The sequence below is a fragment of the Sesamum indicum genome, linkage group LG12, assembly GCF_026168435.1.
Source record: "Sesamum indicum cultivar Baizhima isolate 11 linkage group LG12, ASM2616843v1, whole genome shotgun sequence".
NCBI classification, from domain to species: domain Eukaryota; kingdom Viridiplantae; phylum Streptophyta; class Magnoliopsida; order Lamiales; family Pedaliaceae; genus Sesamum; species Sesamum indicum.
The window spans coordinates 4,022,723-4,048,325 of NC_142668.1; the positions used below are offsets into that span (position 1 = coordinate 4,022,723).

Consider the following 25,603-nt stretch of genomic DNA (forward strand, 5'->3'; position numbering starts at 1 on the left):
CTGAAGAAAAAAGATAATTAACAGAAAATCATCCAGCAACGGTGTGTAGCATTCAAAACGACAATGACGAAATTAGGTAGGTAATGTAGATTATGAAGCTTCCTCAATAGACAAATTAGATAGATCAGCTGATTCAGCGTCACCGTCTGTGGGTGCTACAGGGGACGTGGGCTCGGAGTAGCAACCCTTTCGTTGCAGGCTCCAGTACATGATGCTTGCTGTCAGAGTTAAGATCATTTTCTGGTTCACCTATCACCACCAATTCAAACACATATTTAGAAAGGTGAAGGGACGATGTATATAATGCATGTATCACATATACAAACTTCCAAAGACATAGTTAATGCATGACAAATTTCTCAATCTTGCCAAGTTACTGAAATGGATAACACATAGTAGGATGGTTTCAACCAGCAAACCATCAGGACTTTAAGCTGTTGCATGTTTTGAATCATCTCATCAATCCTACTGCTACATGTACCTCCATGATATCCTCAGGCAATAAAAATATGGCACATCCAAGCTTTCTGGCAACACTGATTATATATGTTGCATTTGACTTCATATCCTCATCTGCATCCAAATAGAAAAAGATGTTGAATATTCACCAACATGATAAACGCAAGCAAACATCAAGAATTAAATCCTTCGATTGGGCAAACATGAAGAAGAAGTTGCGTACCAGTTTCGCCTTTTGTGACGAGACTCCAGTTAACTACCCGCGGCTCTACAGCACTTAGTAGCTCAAGAAAGAAAGTCCCATTTGAAAGGCTTTTGTCCTACAATACCAGAAACATCATTTACAGACACATAAAACGAACAAACTGAATGATAAGGTTTCGGGCATTACTTTGAAGCTCTCCATTTGGGAACTTCTACCAGATTTCTTAACTTTGTTGTTTGCCCAATTTAGTATGTCAGCATCAGTTATCTCCTTCCCTTGTGAATGAAATCTCAAGTTCTTCAACAGTTGGAGCATAGAAAATCTCATTAACTGCCATAGGAAGGCTGCAAAACAAAAGAAGAAAAAGAAAACCAGTGAAGTTGAATAATAGACAAAATTAAGAGGCAAGAATGAACCTGAGAAATGGTTCCTGGAAAGTTTCATACAGAGGTTTGGAGAAAACAACAAAATCTTCCAAGTTGGAGAATTTTACCTAATATTAGCTTCTTGTTTCCCTGCACAATATCATTACCAGCTACATTCACAAGGGAGAAGTTGAGTTCCTTCCCAAGACTTATCACTTGGTTGCAATTCTCAACTTTCCTAAAAGGCATCTGAATTGGAGGTTTTGTAGCCAATTTCCAATTTACAGATCCAGGAGAAATTTTATCCAGCACTTCCAGAAGAACCCATCTGCATGCGTGCAGTATGTATAAAAATCAGTGGAAAATTTCACAACTCGATATCATAAACGAAGAAATGGAATCCTCACCCTGTCCTCACATCCTCGAATAAATTGTTCACATAAGAGTCAACTCCAAGGCTGTTAATCCACAGCCGGAAGCATCTCTCTTCCCGTGAAGTTTCAACATCATCTGTCATCATCTCAGCAAACGAACTCTTTGTGTTGTCCGTAGTCAGTCCATTTCTGAATAAAAGGTGATTTGTAATCATATTAAGAAGCATCACTGGAAAAGAAAGCAACACAAAACAGACTAAGCTTCAAATTTGAGAGACCAAAACTGTAATACCTCCAACACTCCACTCTATAAAGAAGTTCCACTGTATTAACACAGTTCAAACAATCAAAGCTACTTCTGTTTAGAAATTTAAACTACTTTCAGAAACTTCCCGAGTCTGAGCTCTCCGGAAACAACTCAATTCAGCCAATGAGTGGCATTTTGAGTCTACGTACGACTAAATGAGGTTATGAATCAAGCATACTCCATTGGCAGAGAATTATGTAGAGGTTTGTCAACAGCCATCTACAGCGATGTCGTTCTTTTTATTGGAGAACTCACCATGCATTTATGGAGCAATGGCTATCTGTCCTGCATTTCCATTTAATACCATGCACTTTATGTCACAAATATATATATACATACAATTAGTTTTGGTTTAATGTACTATTATGCCAGAGATGCTATACGTATCACATCAAATTTTCCTTTCATCCATTGTGGCATCCGTAGATCATCACTTTTTTCTCCTCTTTCCTTCATCATACAGAAAATCCCAAGATATGCATGGAGAGACCATCCAAATCTCCTGCGTTAGTCTTTACCACAATACGATAGTATCGTCTATACTCATATGTGACTGAAAACTTTCTATAATCTCCAGGAGAAGTTTTTGTCCTTCCAGGCACAATATTGCTTCACCTTTTTCAAATGCAGACAACTTCTGATTTGCTCTAAGTTTAACTGAAATACATCCTATACTTTTTTGATATACATTCAAAAATAAAATTCCATTCTCTTCTTATTGCTAAAACAAATTGATATTCGTTGAATCGTTTATGAAATGAATGTTAGAATTGAAACAAGCATGATAAGTTAGCTTCTGATTAACACTTCCCTCTTTATAAGAAGCAAGGGTTCACATAAAGTTAACTTCTACTTTCTCATACAAGCTAGTAAAGTCCCAGCAATGAGAAATAAACAAGTTGTAGCATTGTGCATCGATCACACAATTACATATTTATACACGTCAAACAAGTGAAAACTAACTGTTTATTTGTGTTCTGTTATATTGTCGTTCGTTGTTCCATTTCTCTCTTCAATTAGATTTTTAAGAAAGAGAATGCTCCAGAAGTCTAACATTGAGCCACAATCTATATTACTTAATATGACTTAAAAGGAGATAAAAGCATCCATCCTTTGCACCAAATCACTAAAACTTGGCATCTGGTCTAACCTGTGTTGGAATATTTGAGCAACAAATGCAAGATTTAAGTTTGGTGAGCCCTCAACAATGTCTTGTGGAGTAACATATCTTTGACATTCCAGCTTATCCGCTTGCTGAAGAATCAAATTTGCCCTTTCAGTAGGATCTTTCGTTTCCAGTGTCGTAGTTGTGCCATGTTCTGGGGCAAGAGCATTGAGCAAGTGAGCATACGCTTCTCCATCCTGCAGATAAAATGTACTCGTGAAGTTGTTTAGGACAACAAACAACAAATCAAACAAGCACTCGCGATGAATTATTAGGAAAATATTGTATCAGTAGCACAACCGCAACATTGGACAGACAAACTAATTCTCCAATAATGGCAATAGAGAAAGATCTCATAACAACTAACTGGACAAATTTTGACAAGATTCCTATATTGTATAGAAAATGCACCGTATCTTAGCAGATGATAAGATTGCAGTAACTGTATACGGGCACACATATACTTGTCCTTTTTGACTTATTGTATAGTTTTAATCATCATTGCTATCGTCATTTTATTCAGTTTTATCTTGCTATCTCTTGTACATGCTGAAACACTAATTTTTACTTTTATCTGTTAAGAAAATAAGGCAACTGAAAGTCTAATGCTCCAATAACAGATAAATGTTTAGAAAGTTGGAATGCTAACCAAATGAAAAACTCAAATTAATACAAGCAGACCATCATGAAGCAATATAAGGGCTTTTCAAGAGAAAATCCGAGAAAATATGAGAGTCTAATTCCTATCACCCACCCATCACTGCCAGTTACTTTCTATCTTTCAGAGATGAAAAATTGAATATGCAATGCAAACACTTGTCAATTTTTGAAATTATGTAAAACTTATTAGAATCCATGAATTTTTCATGTGTGCTGTGTCCTTTTACATTATATGGACACTTATGTGGATTTGTGGCATAATGATTTCACTAAAATACACCCTATTGTTCTCAGACTCTTGCTTGAGTTGTACAGCAGCAATCTCTATCAATAAGATTTTTGTGACTAGGGACTACTACAAGTTCCTGCATAATCAAAGCATGTCGAACTGAACTTTGTTATAGTTCTTAGCTTCATTAGATTATGGTTTAACTTCTAACCAAATCCTTTTGCAATTTTTCCATCAGTTTCTTCAGTCCAAATTAGTTCACATGTTGATCATTCAGTCAAACCATGTTTCAACTAGGATCTTCTTACAACCTCGAATAAACTTTTAAGATATGACCGAGAAGAATTATGACATCTATGAGCCTACAGTTCTGATCATGTCCTCCTAATCTAGTGTATTTGGACAAATATTTGTACAAGTTTAGCATTCTATTATCATGTATGCTGTTACATTTTCCTCAGAGAATCTTTGAAGGCCTTTGAGAGATATCTTGGTACATCTGAGATTCATATCTCAGCTTATTTTCTGTGCTCATATCTTTGTTGTGTACCTTATTTTGTTCCTATTTTGAAGCTGACCTTACTTGGCAGAGAACAGAAACAATAAAAAGGGCTTCTTTATTATGATTCATGTCCTGAAATAGAAAAAGACTCCGGAGCACTTTCCATTTTGGCAGCTTAATGACACAACCCCATGATGTCTTGCAAAGCAAAGGATCTCATAAAAATGTTCTGATTGCACAAGGCTAATTGGACTTCAAGATATTAATGAACAAGAAAGCTAAGATATCCTGGTTCAGTAGAGGTACAGAAAATAAGTTCATCTACCTTTTATAGGAGAATGCTTGAAGCAATGGGTATAAAACTATGATCGATTTCCATTTCAAAGTTATTCAGAGTTTTGGCAAACTATTAACTAAAGCTCCAGCATTCCACCAAACTGGAAAAAGGAAACAAGAAATACAAACCAACAAAGAGAATTGAAAAAAATAAAATGTTATACAAATTGAGAAACATGAAACTTGCGATGTTGATAAAGTTGTTCAAGATACAAGGTTACATGATCGTGGTGAAGTCTTCCGCGGGATACATATACTATTGTATCATGATAATCATGGTCCAACTTTTAGTCACCAGCTATTTAGCATTCTTTGCTATTTTCACAAACTGTAAATTCTGCATCTAGGAAAATCACAAGCTACAAAAATTTAAGAAACAAATAAATGGCAGCTCTCTTCTTACCTTGAGATCAGATGAAAAATTGGTAACCGTCTTTTTATACCCGGCTTTTTTCAAATGAAAATTCATCCATTTCAGTAGAACTTTCTCTGGGGCTAAGCTAATAAGCTCTTCCACATCCTGCACTTTGAGGAATCAAACATTCAAGAATAAGTTTGAAAAATCCCTTTAGTTAAGAGAACATGGCAACTGCATGCTAACAAGTCAAGGATTGTTACCTTACTGTCCTCCACCAACTCAACAAGTTCAGGAGTCTTCTTCAGATTAATATCAGCTAACAGTTGTATCTGATTCCCACAATATTAAAGGTAATATATGTCAACCATTCAATTTTACGGTATCTGCAGCATATAATCATAACATGGTGGAATGGACCATTTGATTTACCTTGATTATTTGAGAAATCAATCCAACAACTAGATGAGGCTGTCGAATAATTACAACACTACCGTCAGTTGCTTCATGTATATTATAACTACCATCAGTTTGAAATTGCAAGATATAACCAGGAGTAGCTTGCTTACTCTTGCTTCAACCAGATCTTGGGTGCCAATATTCACCACAGTACAACCAATTGCCTTAGCAGAATTGAGGCACAGAGTATGGTTTTCGTTCCTTTCCCAAGGATTTAGCACCTGCTTGGTGTTGATAGCTCGCTCATCTATTGTACCAGGTACAGCTACATTAATCAGCTTACTGCACAAAATAATTAAATGGGTCAACTACAACATACAATATATGCTTGTTTCTCCAAATGTGTGCATCTAAGTATGGATGATTTGCAAAGATACCATAATGGTGAGGAATGTTAAGTGGAGTATGTACCATAAAAGAACACCATCCTTGGCCAAGTCGAAGAGAGCATTTGTTGAAGGATCTATAGGAAGATATTTACTTAAGAATGGATCATCTTTGAGAAAGTTGTTTATGTGGGTAACATAAGAGGACTTCTCAGATTCACTGATTGTGTGACGAAGTGTAGTTGTAGTGGCTTTGAGGAATGAAGTGGATCGGAATGAAGTTGTACTTTTCTTGGAACCGCTCCCTTTTGCTGTTGCTCGAGCTTGTAGGTTCAAATATGCCTGCACATGACACAAACAAAAGTGATACATGCTTTGATTTCTAGTATGCCATCCAGAGACTATACAAACACATAAGAGAGTGTTATGTCCATCTAGTCTAGCACATCAGTCATTCACATTTTGTTCTTACTAATATGAATTAATACCAATAATGACAACAATGCATGGAGGTGACAGAGGAAGAAACAAACTGAACTTGTGTACAATTCTCAAGCACATACTCGAAGGAAGGATTCAAAATCGATTTCTTGGTCCACGTCTGATGACTCCTCGCTCAAGATGTCCTTAATCTCGTCCTGACTTAAAATTTCATGGATGGCCTTCAACTTCACCATAACTGGTGGTAGAGCTGCCAGTGTGACCTTCCCGGAGGCATCCTTGGCTGAGCTATACTGTAACAGTAAGATGTCCGATCATTAATTGAATTTTATTTAAAAAAAGTAATATGGGCAAACGCTCAGTAAGCATTGACATACTTTGGATTGAAGGCCACGAAGCTCGACTTGAGTAAATTGGCTCTGAAGCCAAGGATCAGAGACAAGAATGCCCACAAAGCCAGACATTTTTATGTTTAGTATTACTTGTCAATGAAGCTCTATAGAGTAGAAGAAAAACTGAGGATCCACAAGCAAAAATCAAGATTGAACAGAGAAAGAAGAAAAGATCAAGAAAGTAAATGACAAATAAGAATAATCCTTCAAACGTGAGAGATCTGATAATGATTACAATATGAAAAAATGGATGTGATCACAAAAAATGATGCATGCATGGTCACTTTTGATAAGAGGATGGGATTCAATTGTAGATAATAATCAAGGATCCCATTGCTTTTCTTTCCTTTTCTTGATCACTTCCTGCAATATTGTGTGAGTGTGAGTGTGTGTCGGAAATGCAAAATGTAAATGAAAATTGGGAAGGAGAAATAAACGTATTGCCTTGAGAACTTGCGAATACTTAGGAAGGCAAAAGACAAGCAATGGAACTTGCATGCTAATACCTTCTTCTTTTCTTTTATTTTTTTCATTTTTCTTTTTTCTTCTTAGAAAAAAATGATATATATAAATGTATTTTCTGTATCTAAAAGTACCAATACGTTTAGATATTTTTTTATTTAACTGAAATATATATCTTATAATTATGTTGGTTAATGATATTTATGTATTATAAGTATATTATAGTAATATAAAACTCAAATTTTTTTTATAAATACATTAAATTCATAAAATATATTAATTGGAAATGTTGAATGTGGATAGTCTTACAAAAAAATTTCTTAAAGTTAATTGAATTATTTAAATTCATTTATAAAATTACGAAATTTCTACAATTAGCTTCCGAAGTGCATCTCTTGGTATGTACTTATTTTTAATTTCTTTAACTTACTTATATTTAACTTAATCAAATATAATATATGTACATATATATACACCACTATAAAAGTATGAACAGCCTTTGAAATACTAAATTAGTATACTATAAGTAATATCTTGATTCTTGTAGGATAAAGTTTAGAACAAAAATTTTGGTTGAAAAAAAGTTACATGGATCTCATTTTGTAGAATTTCTTTTATATGCAATAAAAAGAATTAAAATAAACAATCAGTAAAAATGCACAGGTGAATTCATTGAGGACTAGTAATTATTATATATCTCTGGCTTCTTTTATCGTTACTTATTTTGTAGCATTTAATTTTATAAAACAGTGTCAATATTTTTTTAATTACGTTAGAAAAACAAGAAAGTTATTAATTTAAAAAGTGAATTGATAATTATAAATAAAAATAATTTTATTAAAATAAACTACAATTAAATTCGATGGGGATTTTGTTCAAAATACAAAAGGAGAATCTTTTATTAAAGGCAAGATTGGGAAGTCTTTATTAAGGGCAAGATGGACATTTCGTCAGAGGTCGCAGGTGAGGTCGCTGGTCGCTTCGGGTCATGGAGCTGTCATCCAGGTCAAGTTGTTGGGATCCGACCCGCATGCCGACCCGGATAGATGGAGCCTCAGATGAGTACTTAGTCAATGCATAAATGATCTAGGAAATGACACGTGTTGAGTAGTGGGACCCATTTAAATCCTATAAATACCCCAGGCCATGTTGAGAGGAGGTACTTCACTTCTATTATCCCAATTGCAAGCTTAGATTGCATTATTTTTCTTCGACCTTAAACTAACTTTAGCATCGAAATGTCGTCGTCGAGGACGAACCCGACTAGCTTAACCATACTGTTTTATCCTCAGGCCCTATATCAGATTCGGGAAGGAGATGTAGATCAGACCGTGATCGTTGATCAGGAACGCTGAGGGTATAACAAAAAACAGATATGGAAGGAAATTCGAGGGGAAATGTGCCAGAAATCGAGAATGATTTAATTAACACAAACGAAATTGCTGCGAATGATGGAGGAGGCCGGTAGAAATGCTATCATTGCATATTAGCGTAAAGCAACCGCACCGGCAGAGAAGGAGACAGCAAGTAGAAGAATAGTTAAGGAAAGAGAGGTAGAAAGAATATCGAAAGGCATAAGCAGGAGGGGTCCAGAACTGAGATGCATAGCAGCTTCGTTGGAAGTGGGCTCGAGCAGTCGAGGTGGAAATCAAAGGCGGGAACCTGCGATCTCGCAGGCTGAAGTTGATAGTGTAGGAAAGCAGATTCGAATGTTGGGAAAACAAATCGATGAATTGAAAAGAAAGGGAGAACTAGTTTCACATAATAAAACTTCCCTATTCTGCAATAAAATATTAACGGAGGTTGTAAATACAAATTTTAGGATCCCTGATCTTCCAAAATATGACGAGACTAAAGACTCGCAAGAACACATGGCTGCCTTTAATTTAGTAATGAACTTGTATGGGCAATCAAGTTCCATTAATGTCAAGATGTTTGTCACCACACTCACGGGGAAGGCCCAGGAGTGGTTTACCAGCCTACCGCCCGGTAGCATAAAGTCGCACGCACAATTGATGCAGAAGTTCACCTTCCATTTCGCAAGTAAAAGGAAGCAAAAGAGATCTGCCACCTACCTATTCACCATTCGGCAGAGGGATAATGAGACATTGAAAAACTTTATGGGAACGCTCAACAATAAGACCTTGGAGGTACAGGATTTGAGAATAGACATGATGGTTAGTATCCTAATCCACGGTCTGAAGAAAGGGCCATTCGCCTCGGCACTAGCAAGGGATCCGCCAACGGATGTAGAGCAGCTGATGCGCTTGGCGCAGAAGTATATTGATCAAGAAGAAATGAACGCGATAAAAGATGGAGAATGGCTAGGCAGTGGGGATAGAGGTAGAGATGGAGATCGTGTGAGAGGAGAAGGAGATAAGAGGTAAAAATTTGACAAAGGGCGAGATTCGCCCTACCAACCGAAGTACCACAAGTACACTCTATTAAATATGACCAGAGCTAAGGCGTTGATGATGGTGGAGAAAATGGATGTTTTAAAGACGAGATTGAGAGGTTAGTTTGACAAGGGTATTTCAAAGATCAAATTTTACATGGTCACGAGATGGACAGCGGAGCTCGAAAAAGTATATCAAGGAGTGGAGAAAGGGGACAAGGTCGTGAAAGAGATGAAAGACGGGAACCAAACCTACAGGACATTGTGCTGTGAAAGGTGTAAACCATTCTATTGCGAGAGGTCCCGAAGGGGGAGATTCGAGGCGAGTCAGGGAAAGATACGAAAGAATAAATCAGAGGAGTCAATTCATAATGAATGTGGAGCCCGAGGAAGAAATAGTATTTGGAAGTAAAGACGCCGGAGAAAGGGTCGGGTCGCAAAATGATCCGATGGTGATCAAGATGGACATAGCCAACTTCACCGTCCACAAAGTGTTAGTAGACAATGGGAGTTCGGCTGACATCATTTTTAGAGACGTGCTAACTAAGATGGGGCTGGACAATGCCAAGCTAGAACCTGTACGGACACCGCTAGTTGGTTTTGGTGGTACCGAGGTAGAAACGTTAGGAATTATTGATCTACCATTGTCACTTGGAGCAGAACCTAAGCGCAAGACATTGATGGTCAAGTTCCTGGTTGTGGATACTCCTTTCGCATACAATGTCATCTTCGGGAGACCAGGACTTAACTCTTTCCAGGCAATTGTCTCAACATATCATCTTAAAATGAAGTTCCCTATAAGGCTGGAGTAGGTGAGGTCGTATGTGATCAGAATGAGGCACGAAAATGTTACAATTTCAATTTATTGCCTGTCAGTAAAATGTGTAATTCCTCCTCTATTCGGTTTAAATTTTCAAAGGATTATTGTATTATGCAGGACCACAAGACTAAAGAAGTACTTGGAGTAGCAAGCATGTTAGAAAAACTATATTTACTCAAGAAACACTCCTTTGAGAAGAGTTACATAGATGCTGTGATCAAAATCTATCAAGGAACAGCCCTTAATGTATATGATGTTTCATCACAAGTATGGCATAGAAGACTAGGACATATTTCATTCAATGTATTGAAACATACAGAACTAATGTAAGATTGTAATCATCAGCCTCTCTTATGTGAAATCTGTCCTAAAGCAAAGCAAGAAAGACAACCTTTTACTGTCCGCAATACTATATCTCAACATTGTTTTGATCTTTTGCACATAGACATATGCGGACCATATAATGAATATTCCTTAGCTAAATGCTCCTATATGTTAACTATAGGGGATGATCACAGTAGAACTACATGGGCATTCTTAATGAAACTTAAATCACAAACTGTGGATATTCTGAAAAACTTTCATAATATGATATTCACACAATTTGAAAAGAGGATCAAAACTGTAAGAAGTGACAATGGTGCTGAATTCATGGGAGAACAATGCCAAAATTTCTTTAAGAAAGTAGGAATAATACATCAAACATCATGTGTTTACACACCTCAGCAAAATGGCATCGTTGAAAGAAAATATAAATATTTGCTTCAAGTAGCTAGATCCCTAATGTTTCAATCCAACTTACCAAATATGTTTTGGACAGATGCCATTCTTACAGCAACATACATAATAAATAGAGTTCCTACACCCATATTGAATTGGAAAACACCCAATGAAGTGTTACATAATAAGTCTGTGAACTATACCCTTTTTAAAACCTTTGAATGTCTATGTTTTGCTTCTAATACTTTTCCTAATAAATTCAAATTTGATCCTAGGTCCTTTAAATGCATTTTCTTGGGATATGCTACTAATCAAAAGGGATACAAATTATATGATTAGAGAAAGAAGAATTATACTTGTTTCAAGAGATGTTGTATTTCATGAGAATGTTTTCCCATATACAGGACATCAAAGTGACCCCATTACATGTTCCTTACCTTACTTGGAAGCTGATCTTAACTCAGAAACTACTGATAATAATGAACAAAGCATTACAATACAAGAAGATTCTAACACTACAGAATCCTTAATAGAAGAACAAGAACCTGATCCTGTAGAAAACAATAATGAAGTATTAAGAAGGTCCACAAGAGTTACATCTAAACCAGCCAAACTACAAGACTATGTTTGTCTCAATATCTCTTATCATCAGAATATGAACACTATTTCCTATCCTACTTCCATTCACTCTTGCTTCTTATCTGCAGCTTCTCTACCACAAGAACCAAAGACATTTCATCAAGCTATTAAACAAAAGGAATGGAAAGATGCTATATTTGTAGAACTAAAGCTTTAGAGAAAAACCAGACATGGGATGTCACAGAATTACCTAAGAATAAAAGAGCTATAGGTTGCAAGTGGATTTTCAAACTAAAACTAAAACCTGATGGAACCATTGAAAGGTATAAAGCTAGGCTTGTTGCTAAAGGATATAACCAATTAGAAGAAATAGATTACTTCGATAGTTTCTCTCTTGTGGCAAAGGCTGTCACAGTTAGAATATTCATAGCTCTTGCTGAAAAACTTAATTGGCATTTACATCAATTAGATATAAACAATGCTTTTTTACATGGTACTATAGATGAAAAAATATACATGGAAGACCCTGAAGGATCTAGCATACCGAAGGGTTTATGTGTGCAAAGTCAAAAGGTCTTTATATGGATTAAAACAGGCTTCAAGACAATGGAACTAAAAGTTCACTTCCAAATTAGAAGATTATGGTTTCATACGGTCCAAACATGATTATTGTTTGTTTACTAAACTAACATCTACAGGTTTTTATTGCTTGTTAGTATATCTGAACATACTCTCTCAGAAATTAAACTCTATTTAGATAACCTTTTTACTATTAAAGACCTTGATGAAGCCAGATTTTTTCTTGGCTTAGAGATTGCAAGATCTAAACAAGGGATCACTATTACTCAAGCTAAGTACATAAAGGATATTGTAGCTGATGCTAAAGTTGCATCAGCAAAGGCTACCACCACTCCATTTTCAGCAGGTATCAAACTTACAGCTTATGAGAATGAACAATTGCCCAATCCTAAACAATATAGGAGAATCCTAGGTAGACTTCTCTACCTAGGATTTTCAAGACCAGACATATGTTGTGCCACGCAACAACTAAGTCAGTTTATGCAACGACCATGTAAAGGGCATTGGGATGCAGCACTCAACATAGTTAGATACTTGAAGGGAACGATGGACACAAGTTTGTCTTTTGCTGCAGATTCAAATTTTGACTTAGTTTTCTTCTGTGATGCAGATTAGGCTGCATGTAAGGACTCAAGGAGGTCCTTAACTGGCTGGTGAAAGAATACGTTAGCATGGGTTCCACTACTTGTGAGCTCATTTGCATACATAATTTGCTCAAGGAATTTCAAATTGATCCACCTACTCCTATCCCCTTCTTTTGTGACAACCAAGCAGCTTTGTACATCGTGGCCAATCCAGTATTTCACGATAGGACTAAACATTTGATAATCGATTGTCATTTAGTTCGGGATAAATACAAGAAAGGTTTTTTGCTGCCTAAGCATATATCCTCCAAGAATCAAACGGCTGATCTGTTCACAAAGGCATTACCTGGACCTAAATTTCTTTCAACCGTGATCAAGTTGGGACTCATCAATATCTTAACAAGTCCCACTTGAGGGGGGCGTGTAAACAATGCTGCAACCAGGTGATTAATAGTGCAGCAACAAACAGAGAACAGAGGATAGCACCAGTTCTCGTTGAAGAAGAACAACAGTAGACAAAAGCGCATATTCTTAACACGCGATCAAGCGTATCAAGGAGAACATGCCTTTATTAGTGAATTGGCGTTTATTCCATTGTTGTATCAACACTTTTCTTATGAGTTAGAAATACGATTATTAAAGTTGCTTTTTTAAAGAATTAAACATAGAGGGAGGGAATGGCAGTTAAGGCAGTTGTAAGCAATGTGTGTGTATATCCCAATCTTTGTACGTTTTACACTATCTATGAAAACAGAGTTATTCTCTTTTGCTGATTTCAATTCTTCCTCATATTCTTTAAATGGATTTCTCCATGGTTTTCGTTGCTAATTTTACACAACAGATTCTGAAAAATCATAGCAATTCTTTTCATCAAAGAAAACATCCCTACTTATCACAATTTTCTTTGTTCTTGGATTGTAAAGCTTGTAAGCTTTAATTCTTTGGCTGTAGCCAATGAATATGCACTTCTTGGATTTATCATCAAGCTTTTGCATCAGGAATGTGAGAATATGCAACACATCCAAAAATTTTCAAATGACTAACATTTGCCTTTTTGCCATACCAAACCTCATTTGGCATGGCATCATCCAGCTTCTTTGTAGGTGATCTGTTGATCAAATAAACAACACAAGACGCTGCTTCAGCCCAAAAATTCAATGGAAGATTTTTCTTTTTCAGTATGCATCGAACCATCTCCATAATTGTTCCATTCTTTCACTCTGCAACACCATTTTATTGTGGTGAATAGCGTGTTGTAAATTCATGTCGAATTCCTTAGTTTTGACAAAAATCTCCAAATAAAGAAGACATGTATTCTCCTCCACGATCGCTACGCAAATTCTCTATTTGAAACCCAGATGACTTTTCAACTTGCAACTTGAATTCTTTGAAATGGATAAGTGCTTCTGATTTTTCTTTCACACAATAAAATCAAGTCTTCCTTGTATAATCATCAACAAATAGTAAAAAATACTTGTTTCCTCCAACTGATAATACTTGCATAGGTCCACAAAGATCCGTATGAACAAGCTCCAAAGGTGATTGTGATTGCCATTTTGATTTTGATGGAAAAGAGTCACGATGATGCTTTCCCAATTGACATTCCTCACATACTTCATAGCTTGCATTAATTCTTGGCAATCCTTGAACAATGCTTTTGTTGGACAATTCTTTCAAACTTCGAAAATTCAAATGACCATACCAATCATGCCACAACTTCAAGACTTCTTCATTAGAAGTAGCAAGATAACATGAATCATTAATAACATTTAACTTGATAAGGAACAGATTATTTGACCCTAAACCAATGTTTGCAACATGCAGATTTTTCCTCTTTATGATACACTTATCTCCAAAAAATTTGATATCAAAACCCTTTCTTACCAAGTGACCAACACTCAAGAGATTACTTTGTAAATCAGGTACATAAAATACCTCAGCCATCTTCTCCACTTTTCCTGCTTTTGTTTTGAAAGCTATTTCACCAACACTTTCAATTTTATTGGATTTTGCATCCCCAATAGTCACCTGCATTAGCTTATTTAAGAGTAGAAAATAGATTTTTGTTTCCTGTCATGTGTTTGCTTGCACCACTATCCAAATACCAAATATTTTCAACATTTTCATTCGATGCTATCAACAATGTTTCCGAACACTCACCTTTGTTTTCATGAGTGAACCCAACAACTGGTTTCTTTTGGGGATGTTTCTCCCAACAATCATTTTCTTTATGACCCGGCTTGCGGCAATAATTGCATTCGAAGTAAGGTTTTCGTACCTTTATACGTTCCCCAGCCTCTTCCTCTTTGAGAGTTTTGGAACGGAGCTCTTTATTTCTTTTTTGATTCATTATTTTTTCTATCTTGAGAATGCCCAGATTGTCTACCACCGCTTTCACTACGACCTTTGCCATAGGTTTGGACTAAGGAGAGTCAACTCTATGTATGGGGGATGAGACCTTTATTTCGGATGCTTCCTGCGTGGAGGATTTTATCACAACTTCACCATCTACGTCTTCTCTTAACAGGGAAATCCTACGAGAAGCAAGTCAGAGATTATTTTTCCGACTCGGGGGTGCAATGGAGTATCTGATCGTTGAGCTTTAGAACAAAGAGATCAATTCACGTCCTCTTCTAAGAATCTCTCAGACTAAGTTCTTTTTAATATCCAAATGGGATTTGAAACCTCTTCCTATTTGTAAAAAGAAAAAGAAAGGGGGTGAGTTATCTATTAGCTTTTCTCCTCCATTAGTTGATACTTCAAGGGGCTTTACCTGAAATGAAAGAAAAAAAATGGATTCATGAAGGTTTAATTACCGAATCGCTGCCAAATGGCATGTTCCGAGTTCGGTTAGATAATGAAGATCTGATTCTAGGTTATGTTTTAGGAAAGATCCGATATAATTTTCTATGGATACTGCCAGGAGATAAAGTCAAAATTGAAGTAAGTCGTTGTGATTCAACCAGAGGACGTATAATTTATCAACTCTGAAACAAGGATTCGAAAGATTAGGTGGTTTTTATTCAATACTTCGAGATCAAAAATTGCAAGAAACTTATTTTCTACCAAGAATTAGATTCAGAATTAAGATAAGGAATGACAAATATGAAAATAAGAGCTTCCGTTCGTAAAATTTGTGAAAAATGTCGACTAATCTGTAGGTGGGGGCGCATTATAGTACTTTGTTCCAACCCGAGACATAAACAAAGACAAGAATAGTCATACTCGCTAAAGGGCTCAATGTAGAAATAAAGAATCTCTTTCGGAATGAAATGGATATATCCATATATTTCTGACTCATACTTATGAGATGATACAATATGGCCAAAGCTATACCGAGAACTAGTTCATGTAAGAATGTACGTATTGGTTCACGTAAGAGTGCACATAGAAGGGAGTTATTCATGTTCAAGCAAGTTTCAATAATACCATTGTCACAGTTACAAATGTCTGGGGTCGGGTGGTTTCCTGGTCATCAGCTGGTACTTGTGGATTCAAGGGTACGAGAAGAGGGACACCCTTTGTCGCTCAAACTACAGCAACAAATGTTTTTCGTACAGTAGTGGATCAAGGTATGCAACGAGCCGAAGTCATGATAAAAGGTCCCGGTCTCAGAAGAGACGCAGCATTACGAGCTACTTGTAGAAGTGGTATACTATTAACTTTTGTATGAGATGTAACCCCTATACCACATAATGGCTGTAGACCTCTGAAAAAAAGATGTGTGTAGAAATGAACAGTGAAGAAGTTTCCAGAGAAACAAGAGAAATAAATAATTCAATCAAATAAAAAAAGATTACTATGGTTCGAGAGAAAGTAATAGTATCTACTCGGACACTACAGTGGAAGTGTGTTTAATCAAGAACAGACAGTAAACGTCTTTATTATGGGAGCTTTATTCTGTCTCCGCTTATGAAAGGCCAAGCCGACACAATAGGCATTGCCATGCGAAGAGCTTTGCTTGGAGAAATAGAAGAAACATGTATCACACGTGTAAAACCTGAACGTCCCCCATGAATATTCTACTATAACGGGTATTCCAAAATCGATCTATGAAATTTTAATGAATTTGAAAGAAATTGTATTGAGAAAGTAATCTATATGGAACTTGTGATGCGACTATTTGTGTCAAGGGTCCTGGATATGTAACTGCTCAAGATATCATCTTACCACCTTATGTAGAAATCGTTGAGAATACACAACATATAGCTAGCTTGACAGAACCAATTCATTTTTGTATTGGATTAGAAATCAGAGAAATCACGGATATCTTATAAAAATGCCCCATAACTTTCAAGATGGAAGTTATCCTATAGATGTTGTATTCATGCCTGTTCGAAATGTGAACCATAGTATTCATTCCTATGGGATGAGAATGAAAACCAAGAGATACTCTTTCTCGAAATATGGACAGCTGAAAGTTTCAACTCTGAAAGAAGCACTTCATGAAGCCTCCGAAATTTGATTGATTGATTTATTCCCTTTTTACATAAGGAAGAAGAAAACTCACCTTTAGAGGACAATCAACGCACGGCTCCTTTATCCCCTTTTACTTTTCACGATAAATTGGATAAACTCAGAAAAAACAAAAATAAAATAGCATTGAAATTGATTTTTATTGATCAATCTGAATTGTCTCCGAGGGTCTATAATTGCCTCAAAAGGTCCAATATATATACATTATTGGACCTTTTGAATAACAGTCAAGAAGATCTTATAAAAATTGAACATTTTGCTTAGAAGATGTAAAACAGATATTAGGCATTCTAAAAAAATATTTCGCAATTGATTTGCCAAAAAAGAAGCTTTAAATCTATCGAATTTTTTTCGTCTTTTTGAATTAAGATGAAAATAGGTTTTGAATCTATAGCACAATTCATATATTCAAAAGAAATTCATAATTCTATTCAATAGATGTATCTAGGGAGAATTCGCTTTGAAGCGACTATTCTCTAGATACAGACGTCATGTTATTTTACAATCGAATCAAATTAAAAAGGACCTAAAATTTGGGATTTATCAATAGGTAATGTTGCACCAATACCCAACCAAAGAGGACTGCGGTACCAATCAAAAAGACGATTGTCGTTACTGGTCGGCGAAATGGATTTTGGAATTTATTAACATTCTCTAAAAAGGGTACTGTTAATAATCCCACAGGTACTGAAACCATTAAAAGAACATCCAATAATTTATTGGTTACTGTACGAAGTATTTGAATTATGGGAAAGAAATACCATTCAGGTAATATTTCCAAAGGGGTTGAAAATGGATCTGCCGGTTCACCAATCATTGATGGTTCTTGCAGGATAAGAACCACGGCCTCTGTTGTAAGTGAACTGAGATTTTAAAGCTTGGTCATGAGAAGAGTTTATTTGAGAATTTCTTTGAATAATTCTAGCCTCATGAGCTTCCAATCTTCCTTGCAGAGCTTCCACAGTCATTGAAGAAAGGTCAGTTGATTCTTCAATTGCAACCACAATGTGATCGAACTTAACCGGCAAACTCCAGAAAATTTTCTCGATGACCCTTCGAGTCTCTATGACTTCTCAATTTGCTGCCATTTGATTTACAATGGAAGTTACACGGTTGAAAAAACCTAAAATTTTTTCATTGTCTTTCATTTCAAGCTTTTCGAATTCTGCCTTCAACATTTGTAGTCGAACCTTCTTTACTTGATTTTGCCCAGAATACGTGATCTCCAATATTTTCCACTCATCCTTAGCACATGATGCTTTCGAAATTCTTTTGTACACTGGAATCTCCAGTGCTTGGTAAATTTGAAATAGAGCCTTTCTATCCTTTTGTATTTTGTTCATCAAGAGGTCCCGTTGTGCGGCGGTGAGTTGGGACTCGTCCTCCGGTGCACCAACACCTTCTTCATTAACACTCCATAAGTCTTGAGATTCAAGACATAGCTTCATTAGATTGCTCCAATAATCGTTTCTTTCACCATTGAATTCAGGAACAAGAGAAATAAGGTTGTTAGCCATTTTTTTTTTTTTTGACCTATCTCTTGATACCATTGTTGTAATTTTTTTATCTTTGTTATCCAAAAGCTTTGCAATACATCACCTATTTATAGTACTATAATTTTGAAGGACAACAACAAATTTTAAGAGAAACTTTTGACTAACACAAACAAAGAGGAAACATTCAAACTTCACATTAAAAATTCGATTTACTCCAACACTACCTTCCATTAATATTTATCATATTCCGAAGGGAAAAACAATTTTAGTCCTTTAACTTTGCCATCGATTAATTTTAGTCCTCTAACTTTTGTACTTATCAATTTAAAGTTATTAATTTGCAGAAAGGTGTAAATGTCTCCTCCAGCGTACGAAATTGGCAATTGTGGCCGAAAAAGAATATTTACAATGCACATGCTAATTTTTTTGGGGGATTTTAGTCTTGTGTGGCACAATTATATGACATGATATTTGACATGGACATTTTTGGAGGGAAACATGTGAGTTTTTCCCTCCAAACTTAATACCCAACTAACAAAAAGGGGGAAAAGTAGGCCAACCTCATTTTTTTGCAGTTGCCATCTCATTCTCTTGCCATCTTCAACATGTCATCCATGGAAGGAGCACTTTTTTGCTATTGTGGAAAGATAGCAACGGTAAGGACTTCTTGGACTAATGACAACTCAGGAAGAAGGTTCCATTCTTTCAATGATTACAAGGTAATTCTTTCAAATTTTTGGTATATTTTCTTACTCGGTTTTCTTGCACATTTGTTTGAATTTATTTGCCATTTTTGTTAGCTTGGGTAGAGAGAAGGGTGTCGATTTTTTGCTTGGGAAGATCCACCAATGTGTGCATGGCCAGAGATTGTGATCCCTGGATTGATAGCAAAATGTTCCCGATATGAAGCCAAGATTGAAGAATTGAAGAAGGTGGAGGAGGACTATGCTAAAATGAAAACAATTTATAGAAAATGGAAACTTTGTGCTATATTTTTATTTGTTGTTTATGTGCTGCATTGGGTAGGTTAGATTAGTGATGCAATTAGTTATTTTGTAAATGAAGAGTAATTTGTTGTATTGATGTGTTAGTGCTATAATTAGTGATGTAATTTGTTAGCTTTGACTATGTAAAAATGTCCCTGCCTTTCAGCAAATTTCAAGCTACTGATATAAAAAAATGGCATTTCTTGATTTCTCGACAACATTTCATGCACCAACCTATATTGACTTATTAGGAAATAAATTCACCAACCTATATTGACTTGATTAGAAAATAAATGCACCAACCTGCAGAATGTGTACTTACAAAAATAAAAGAATGAAGCATACACCAACTAGAAATAAATTCATCAATAATTGCTTCAAAAAGCCAAAAGAAGAGGCATAACACATGTCCAAAAAGAGCCAAAACAGACAGTTTTGTTGCTGCCATTATTGGAGTCATTGTTTCATCTCCAACACAAATCATACATCAATAACAAGTTTTATACAACAACAAAATAATTCCTACTTTACATTTTGACTTGCAACTATACATTTCCAGCTTTACTTCTTTCCTTTTTTCAATTGATTAACACTTGAAAGATTCGATAACGTGACAAATCTTTTTCCTCCTTTAATAATAGAAGGGGTTGATCCCGAACTCCCTTATTCACCCTTTTCAGCCTCCACAAATGGAGCAGGCTCCTTAAGCTTCACCCCCTTTTGGCATTATTGGAATTGTGCAAACATAGTCGGTGCAGGTGCATGTGCTTGTGCAGGTGAAGGTGCAGGTGCAGGTGCAGCTTGCTTTGGAGGCCTTTTGCCCTTCAATTTTCTAAATAAAGGGGCTGTAGCTAGGACATGTTCCTATATACACAACATTCAAGCATTAGAAACAACATATATATCAAGGCAAAATAAGAAAAACTAAATTCTTACACTTCTTGTTCTCTTATGGATTACAACGTCAGGTTCTTCAACATTTGCTTTATCTTTTTTTTCTTCTAACCTATCAAGAACAATTTTTCAAGAACAAGAAAAACAGATAAGTAATTTTCAGAATTTCAAGAACGAACTAGAATGAAATACTACATGTATACCTGAAGTTTATGTGGTGCATCATTTGGAGGGACTTGGCTAAATGCATATGGGATATGCTCATTTGACATAGTTTTGCTAGGACAACCCCTAGCATTGTGACCTTCAATACCACATTTGCCACACTTCACGGTTGTTTGTTGCCTTTTGATTTTGGAGGCACCCTCCTTGATGATTGGACCAGTTTTTCTTCTCTTCCTTTTCAACATTGTCTCATCAGCTTCAAGTCTCCTTGATTTGGGAGGCTCCCCACTCTCTTCACAGGCTTTGGTGGAAACAAGTGGATTAAATGCACTCTTCTTCCACTCTTCCCTTCCATTAATTGGCAATATGATATGTTGATAGGCCTTCAAATATGTCTGCACCCTGTAACATTGGTGTCTGTATTTTTCTATGTCCTCTCCTTGACAAAAAATGGCACCCACAGCATGTTTGCAAGGTATCCTACTCAAATCCCATTTTCTACAATCACATGTCCCATTCTCAAGGTCACACTATATTGTGTCCCATCAAAACAGGAGATTTAATAATGCTTATTATCAGACTTAATGGGTATGCAGTCACCAAATTTTTCAATAATCTTGTCAATGATTTTTTGAATTTTAGGACATAAAGTCCTTTTCCATTTCTTCAAAGCCCTGTCTCTGTTCACTTGCAGTCTTTTCATGAAATATTCCATTAACCATTCAAGCATTGACAATATTGGTTTGTCTCTTGCTTCTAGAGTGTTGCTATTCAGGCACTCACATGCATTATTTAACAAAATATCACACCTTGGATAAGTGAAAAAGTGGGATCTGCTCCATTCCTTTGGATGCTTGTCACTAAACCATGCATAAGCCCCTTCATCCAACTCTTTCAATTCTTGCATCCTTGCATTAAATTGGTTAACTGTTGTAGCCCTAGCAGCTTTCCACAACCCATTTTTTAAGGCCAAACCTCTAAAACCAAATGTTTTAAAATTTAAGTGGAGGTGCCTGGCACAAAACCTATGTTCTGCATTAGGAAACAATTCCTCCAAAGTACCCACAAGTCCCTTCTGTTTATCTGACATGAATAACTTACAGTCTTCCTCAATGTGAAAATCCATTTTCATAAAGTTAAAAACCATTTCCATACGTCCTTGTTCTCCCTCATTACCATAGCATAACAAATAGGAAAAAAATTGTTGTCAGGGTCAATGCCAACAACAATCAATAACACTCCCCTATGTGGACCCTTAAGGTGACACCCATCCGCATATATTACTGGTCTACAACTAGCCAAAAAATTCATTTTCAATACATGCAAACATACATAAAATCTATCAAATAGATTCACCCCACCTGAATCATCAGTACCCAAAACCACTATTGATCCTGGATTACTTCTTTTGATTTAATCTGCATAATCCCACAACAATGCATATTGAGCACTGGGGCTGCCTTCAAGTATTAGCAATGCAAGTCGTTTTGCTCTTGCATGTTGATTTCTGGATATATTCACCCTCACATCTTCTATTGCATCAATTCTGAATCCTTTTACCCCTCTTTTAGGATTACTTTTGAACTTATGAATGTATTTTTGTGACAACCAACTTGATTTCATATTTCTTACATTAAATGAGATATTACATGTGTCCGGGGACATAATCCCGAATTTCAAATGTGCATTCACCTTTCAACCTACAAGCATGTTGTGACACCCCAAAGATAATAATATATAATTGTGGGATTAATTGATAAATTTTTATGAAACTTAGTTAATTAGTACATAATTATGGGCCATAATTGAAATATAATAACACTTGAACGAATTAAATTGAAATTCGTTATATATTTTTGGACAATTTTTATTAATGAAAAAAATTAGAAAGGACGTAAATGGTATCTTGAGAAAAAAATTAATTAAATAAATAATAATAATAATAATATTTTATAGCTATAATATATATTACTAATAATATATATATATAAGTAACATATGTATATACAAATGAAAGCAAAAAAAAAAAAAAAAGAAGAAAGGAAAGGGTTTGGGGGGGGGGGCCTCACCCACGGCCCCACCCCCTACATATATATATATATATATATGTGAGCCAAAACAATCACAATTGGATTTATCAAATTGCAATTCCTGTGCTTGTTCGAATATTCACAGCGAGGTAAGTTTTCATTTTAATTTTTATTAATTTATATAATTATATTATTTAATTTGTTCGTTTATTAAATGTTGTTTATACTAAGCAATGTACTATTTAATCGAAATATTTTATGAGTTTGGCTATTTAAAATAGTGTTGCATTAAATATCAAATTGGATACAAAAATAATATCGTTGGTTAATTAGATTATTAAATTTATTTGATTTGAATATTACTATAGCTAATTTATATAATTCCATCGGAATTGTTAACCAAATACGCAATTATATGTATTATTGTTCAATTAAAGAGTATAATAGTGAGAAATTGATGGAAAATTCATAGAAATATTCTGAAAATTATATTTAATAAATGGTATGTTAATAAAGAGGAAAATCGAAGACTTGTATTTCGATAGAAATAGAATATTAAAGAATTATTAGAAATTGTACAAATGATATTCAATATTATATTTAAAAGAAATTATGATATTCTCGATATATTATCTGTATGTGGTATAACTCATTATAGGATACGGGGTAAAGTGAAAAGACCGAACCACTACCTATTGAATAGATAAAGACGTTGTAAGGTCGAGGTAAGTAAATAAAAGAGCTATAATGCGAATTGAAAGAGCTATGATGCGCAATGAGATTGATGAGCCGACTGTCAAGGGAATTCACTTGAATTTATATAACGGTGAGATTGAGTTGATGGAGAAAACACAATATCACTTTCTGGTAAGCAAATTAGGAAAAAAATGGAGTTTGGTTGATTGTCTTATTATTAGATATTCATGTGATGTAATAAAGCTGATTATGTTGGAATTAAATTGATTGTATCCCATTCGTGGTACCTGTTTATCTTGTTTGGGCTGTGTTTGATATGCATATATAGATAGGGCTGGTTATTTACCTGAGTGGCAGGCTCATCACTCTGCTGACATTTTCTTTTAGGAGTAGACTTTGAGGTTTCTGACTGTTGAAAAATAGGTCTACGCGCTATAGTCAGGCAGGTCGGGCTAGTATGTTGTTTTCTCCTCTTTGTTAGTTAGAGTAGAAATCACATTTTGTTATATAGAGAGAACGTAAGTCGGGAGATTACTTATGATGGACTACTTGTGGTGTTTGATGTGCATATATAATATTGTAGGTTGATTACGCTTGTTATGACGTTGGGGTTACGTATACATATGGATTAAATTATTTTGTGCATTTATATTTGTAAACACAGGGATTACTATAAGTATGACGTTTAGGGTAGATATAGCTCTTGTAGCAAAGGGGGTGCTACATTAGGTGGTATCAGAGCAGGGATTAGATTTCCTCGGGATAGTAGATGAAATGTAATTTTTTTTGTAAGGTGTATATGTTAGGAATCTACTCATATGTGTGTATTTTATATAGGATGGAAGAGTCAAGAGAAAACGCTGCTGGCCCAATTGAGTCATTAGAGTCTGTGCAGGGTCATGATTCTGGATCAGAACATCAGGGGTTAGAATCCCAAAATAGAAATGCCCCACAATCAGAAATAAATCCCTTTATGCAACAGTTCCTGAAATGATGCAGAGGATGGCTCCATCGCCACAATCACAACCACATGATGCAGTTATTGCTAAAAATTATGAAATAGTGAGGAGACAGGGGGTGAAGGTATTTGTCGGTACAACTGATCCTGCTGAAGCAGAGGAATGGCTGAGAAACACGAAAACGGTGTTGGACAGAATTGAGTGTACTTCTGAGCAAAAGTTGAGGTACGCAGTGGCCTTACTAGAGAAAAACGCATTAGATTGGTGGGAAACAATTCCAGGGAGCAAGAACCGACCTGTTACTCTGACGTGGAATGACTTTTTGAAAGAATTTGCTGACAAATATACTCCACCATTCTACAGAAACCGTAAGAAAGTTGAATTCCTTGAATTAAAGCAGAATGAGTTATCTGTTGCTGAATATGAACTACAATTTATGAGATTGTCAAAATATGCCCCAAAAGAAGTGAGTACCGATGAATTGAGAAGAGACAGATTTGAAAGGGGGTTGAGACTTGAGATTCGGGAGAAAATAGCAATCAAACCTCCAAGTTATGGTGCGCTGCTGGAAGCGGCACTGAGGGCAGAAGAGACGTCAAATGAAAGGAGTTCTACTGAAGCTAAACGAAAGAAAATGACAGATAACCTAAATCCTACACCAGGACAAAGTGGAGCAATTTCCTTTAAAGGTTTTGGTTCACAGAGAGGTTGGTTTAGAGACCGAGGAGTGGGTCAAACTAGTAGGTCTCCTTCAGTGTTTTCGAGTAGAGACAAAGGTCCAGCCAGATCGTTTAGTGGAAGATTTATTCCCTCTTGTGCTAACTGCGGTAGGAGACACACTAGTGAATGTTGAGGAGCTCAACCAATTGTATGTTATCGTTGCCATCAACCAGGACACATTATGAGGGATTGTCTTACATGGAGGGATAATTCCAGAGGACCTTAGACTTTAGAGTTTAGCAGTGTGGGGGGAAACTCAAAATGGGCAGGTACGAGCAGAGGACGAGGTAGAGGTGGTCGTGGTAGAGGAGTTGAGAATGAAAATTAAGAAATAAAAAAATACCAATGGTGAAGGTCAAATGGAGTCATCACTCTCCAAGAGAAGCCACCTGGGAAGTTGAGGAGAATATTTTTATTCCCTGAGCAGGTAAGTTAGTTAAATTTCAAGAACGAAATTTTTATTAGGA

At 35.9% G+C, this 25,603-nt stretch overlaps 4 protein-coding genes across 4 annotated transcripts; 2 read left to right on the forward strand and 2 right to left on the reverse strand.

Moving 5' to 3' along the window:
• Positions 1 to 5: 5 nt before the first annotated feature.
• On the reverse strand, positions 6 to 6,873 carry LOC105179358 (fimbrin-5). The gene is made up of 14 exons (XM_011102962.3): positions 6,561 to 6,873; positions 6,306 to 6,476; positions 5,828 to 6,084; positions 5,527 to 5,698; positions 5,390 to 5,428; positions 5,221 to 5,289; positions 5,006 to 5,122; positions 2,861 to 3,072; positions 1,437 to 1,592; positions 1,158 to 1,357; positions 851 to 1,008; positions 683 to 779; positions 482 to 573; positions 6 to 249 (listed from the first exon to the last, which is right to left on the reverse strand). Exons 1-14 carry the CDS (start codon positions 6,645 to 6,647, stop codon positions 91 to 93), a joined length of 1,986 nt encoding a protein of 661 aa, XP_011101264.1. The 5' UTR covers positions 6,648 to 6,873; the 3' UTR covers positions 6 to 90.
• Positions 6,874 to 8,908: 2,035 nt separating this feature from the next.
• On the forward strand, positions 8,909 to 9,424 carry LOC105179364 (uncharacterized). Its single transcript, XM_011102969.1, has one exon. It carries the CDS (start codon positions 8,909 to 8,911, stop codon positions 9,422 to 9,424), a length of 516 nt encoding a protein of 171 aa, XP_011101271.1.
• A 379-nt stretch (positions 9,425 to 9,803) lies between these two features.
• LOC148784650 (uncharacterized) lies at positions 9,804 to 10,244 on the forward strand. Its single transcript, XM_088876496.1, has one exon. It carries the CDS (start codon positions 9,804 to 9,806, stop codon positions 10,242 to 10,244), a length of 441 nt encoding a protein of 146 aa, XP_088732622.1.
• An 8,019-nt stretch (positions 10,245 to 18,263) lies between these two features.
• On the reverse strand, positions 18,264 to 18,707 carry LOC148784651 (uncharacterized). The gene has a single exon (XM_088876497.1). It carries the CDS (start codon positions 18,705 to 18,707, stop codon positions 18,264 to 18,266), a length of 444 nt encoding a protein of 147 aa, XP_088732623.1.
• Between the last annotated feature and the right edge of the window lie 6,896 nt (positions 18,708 to 25,603).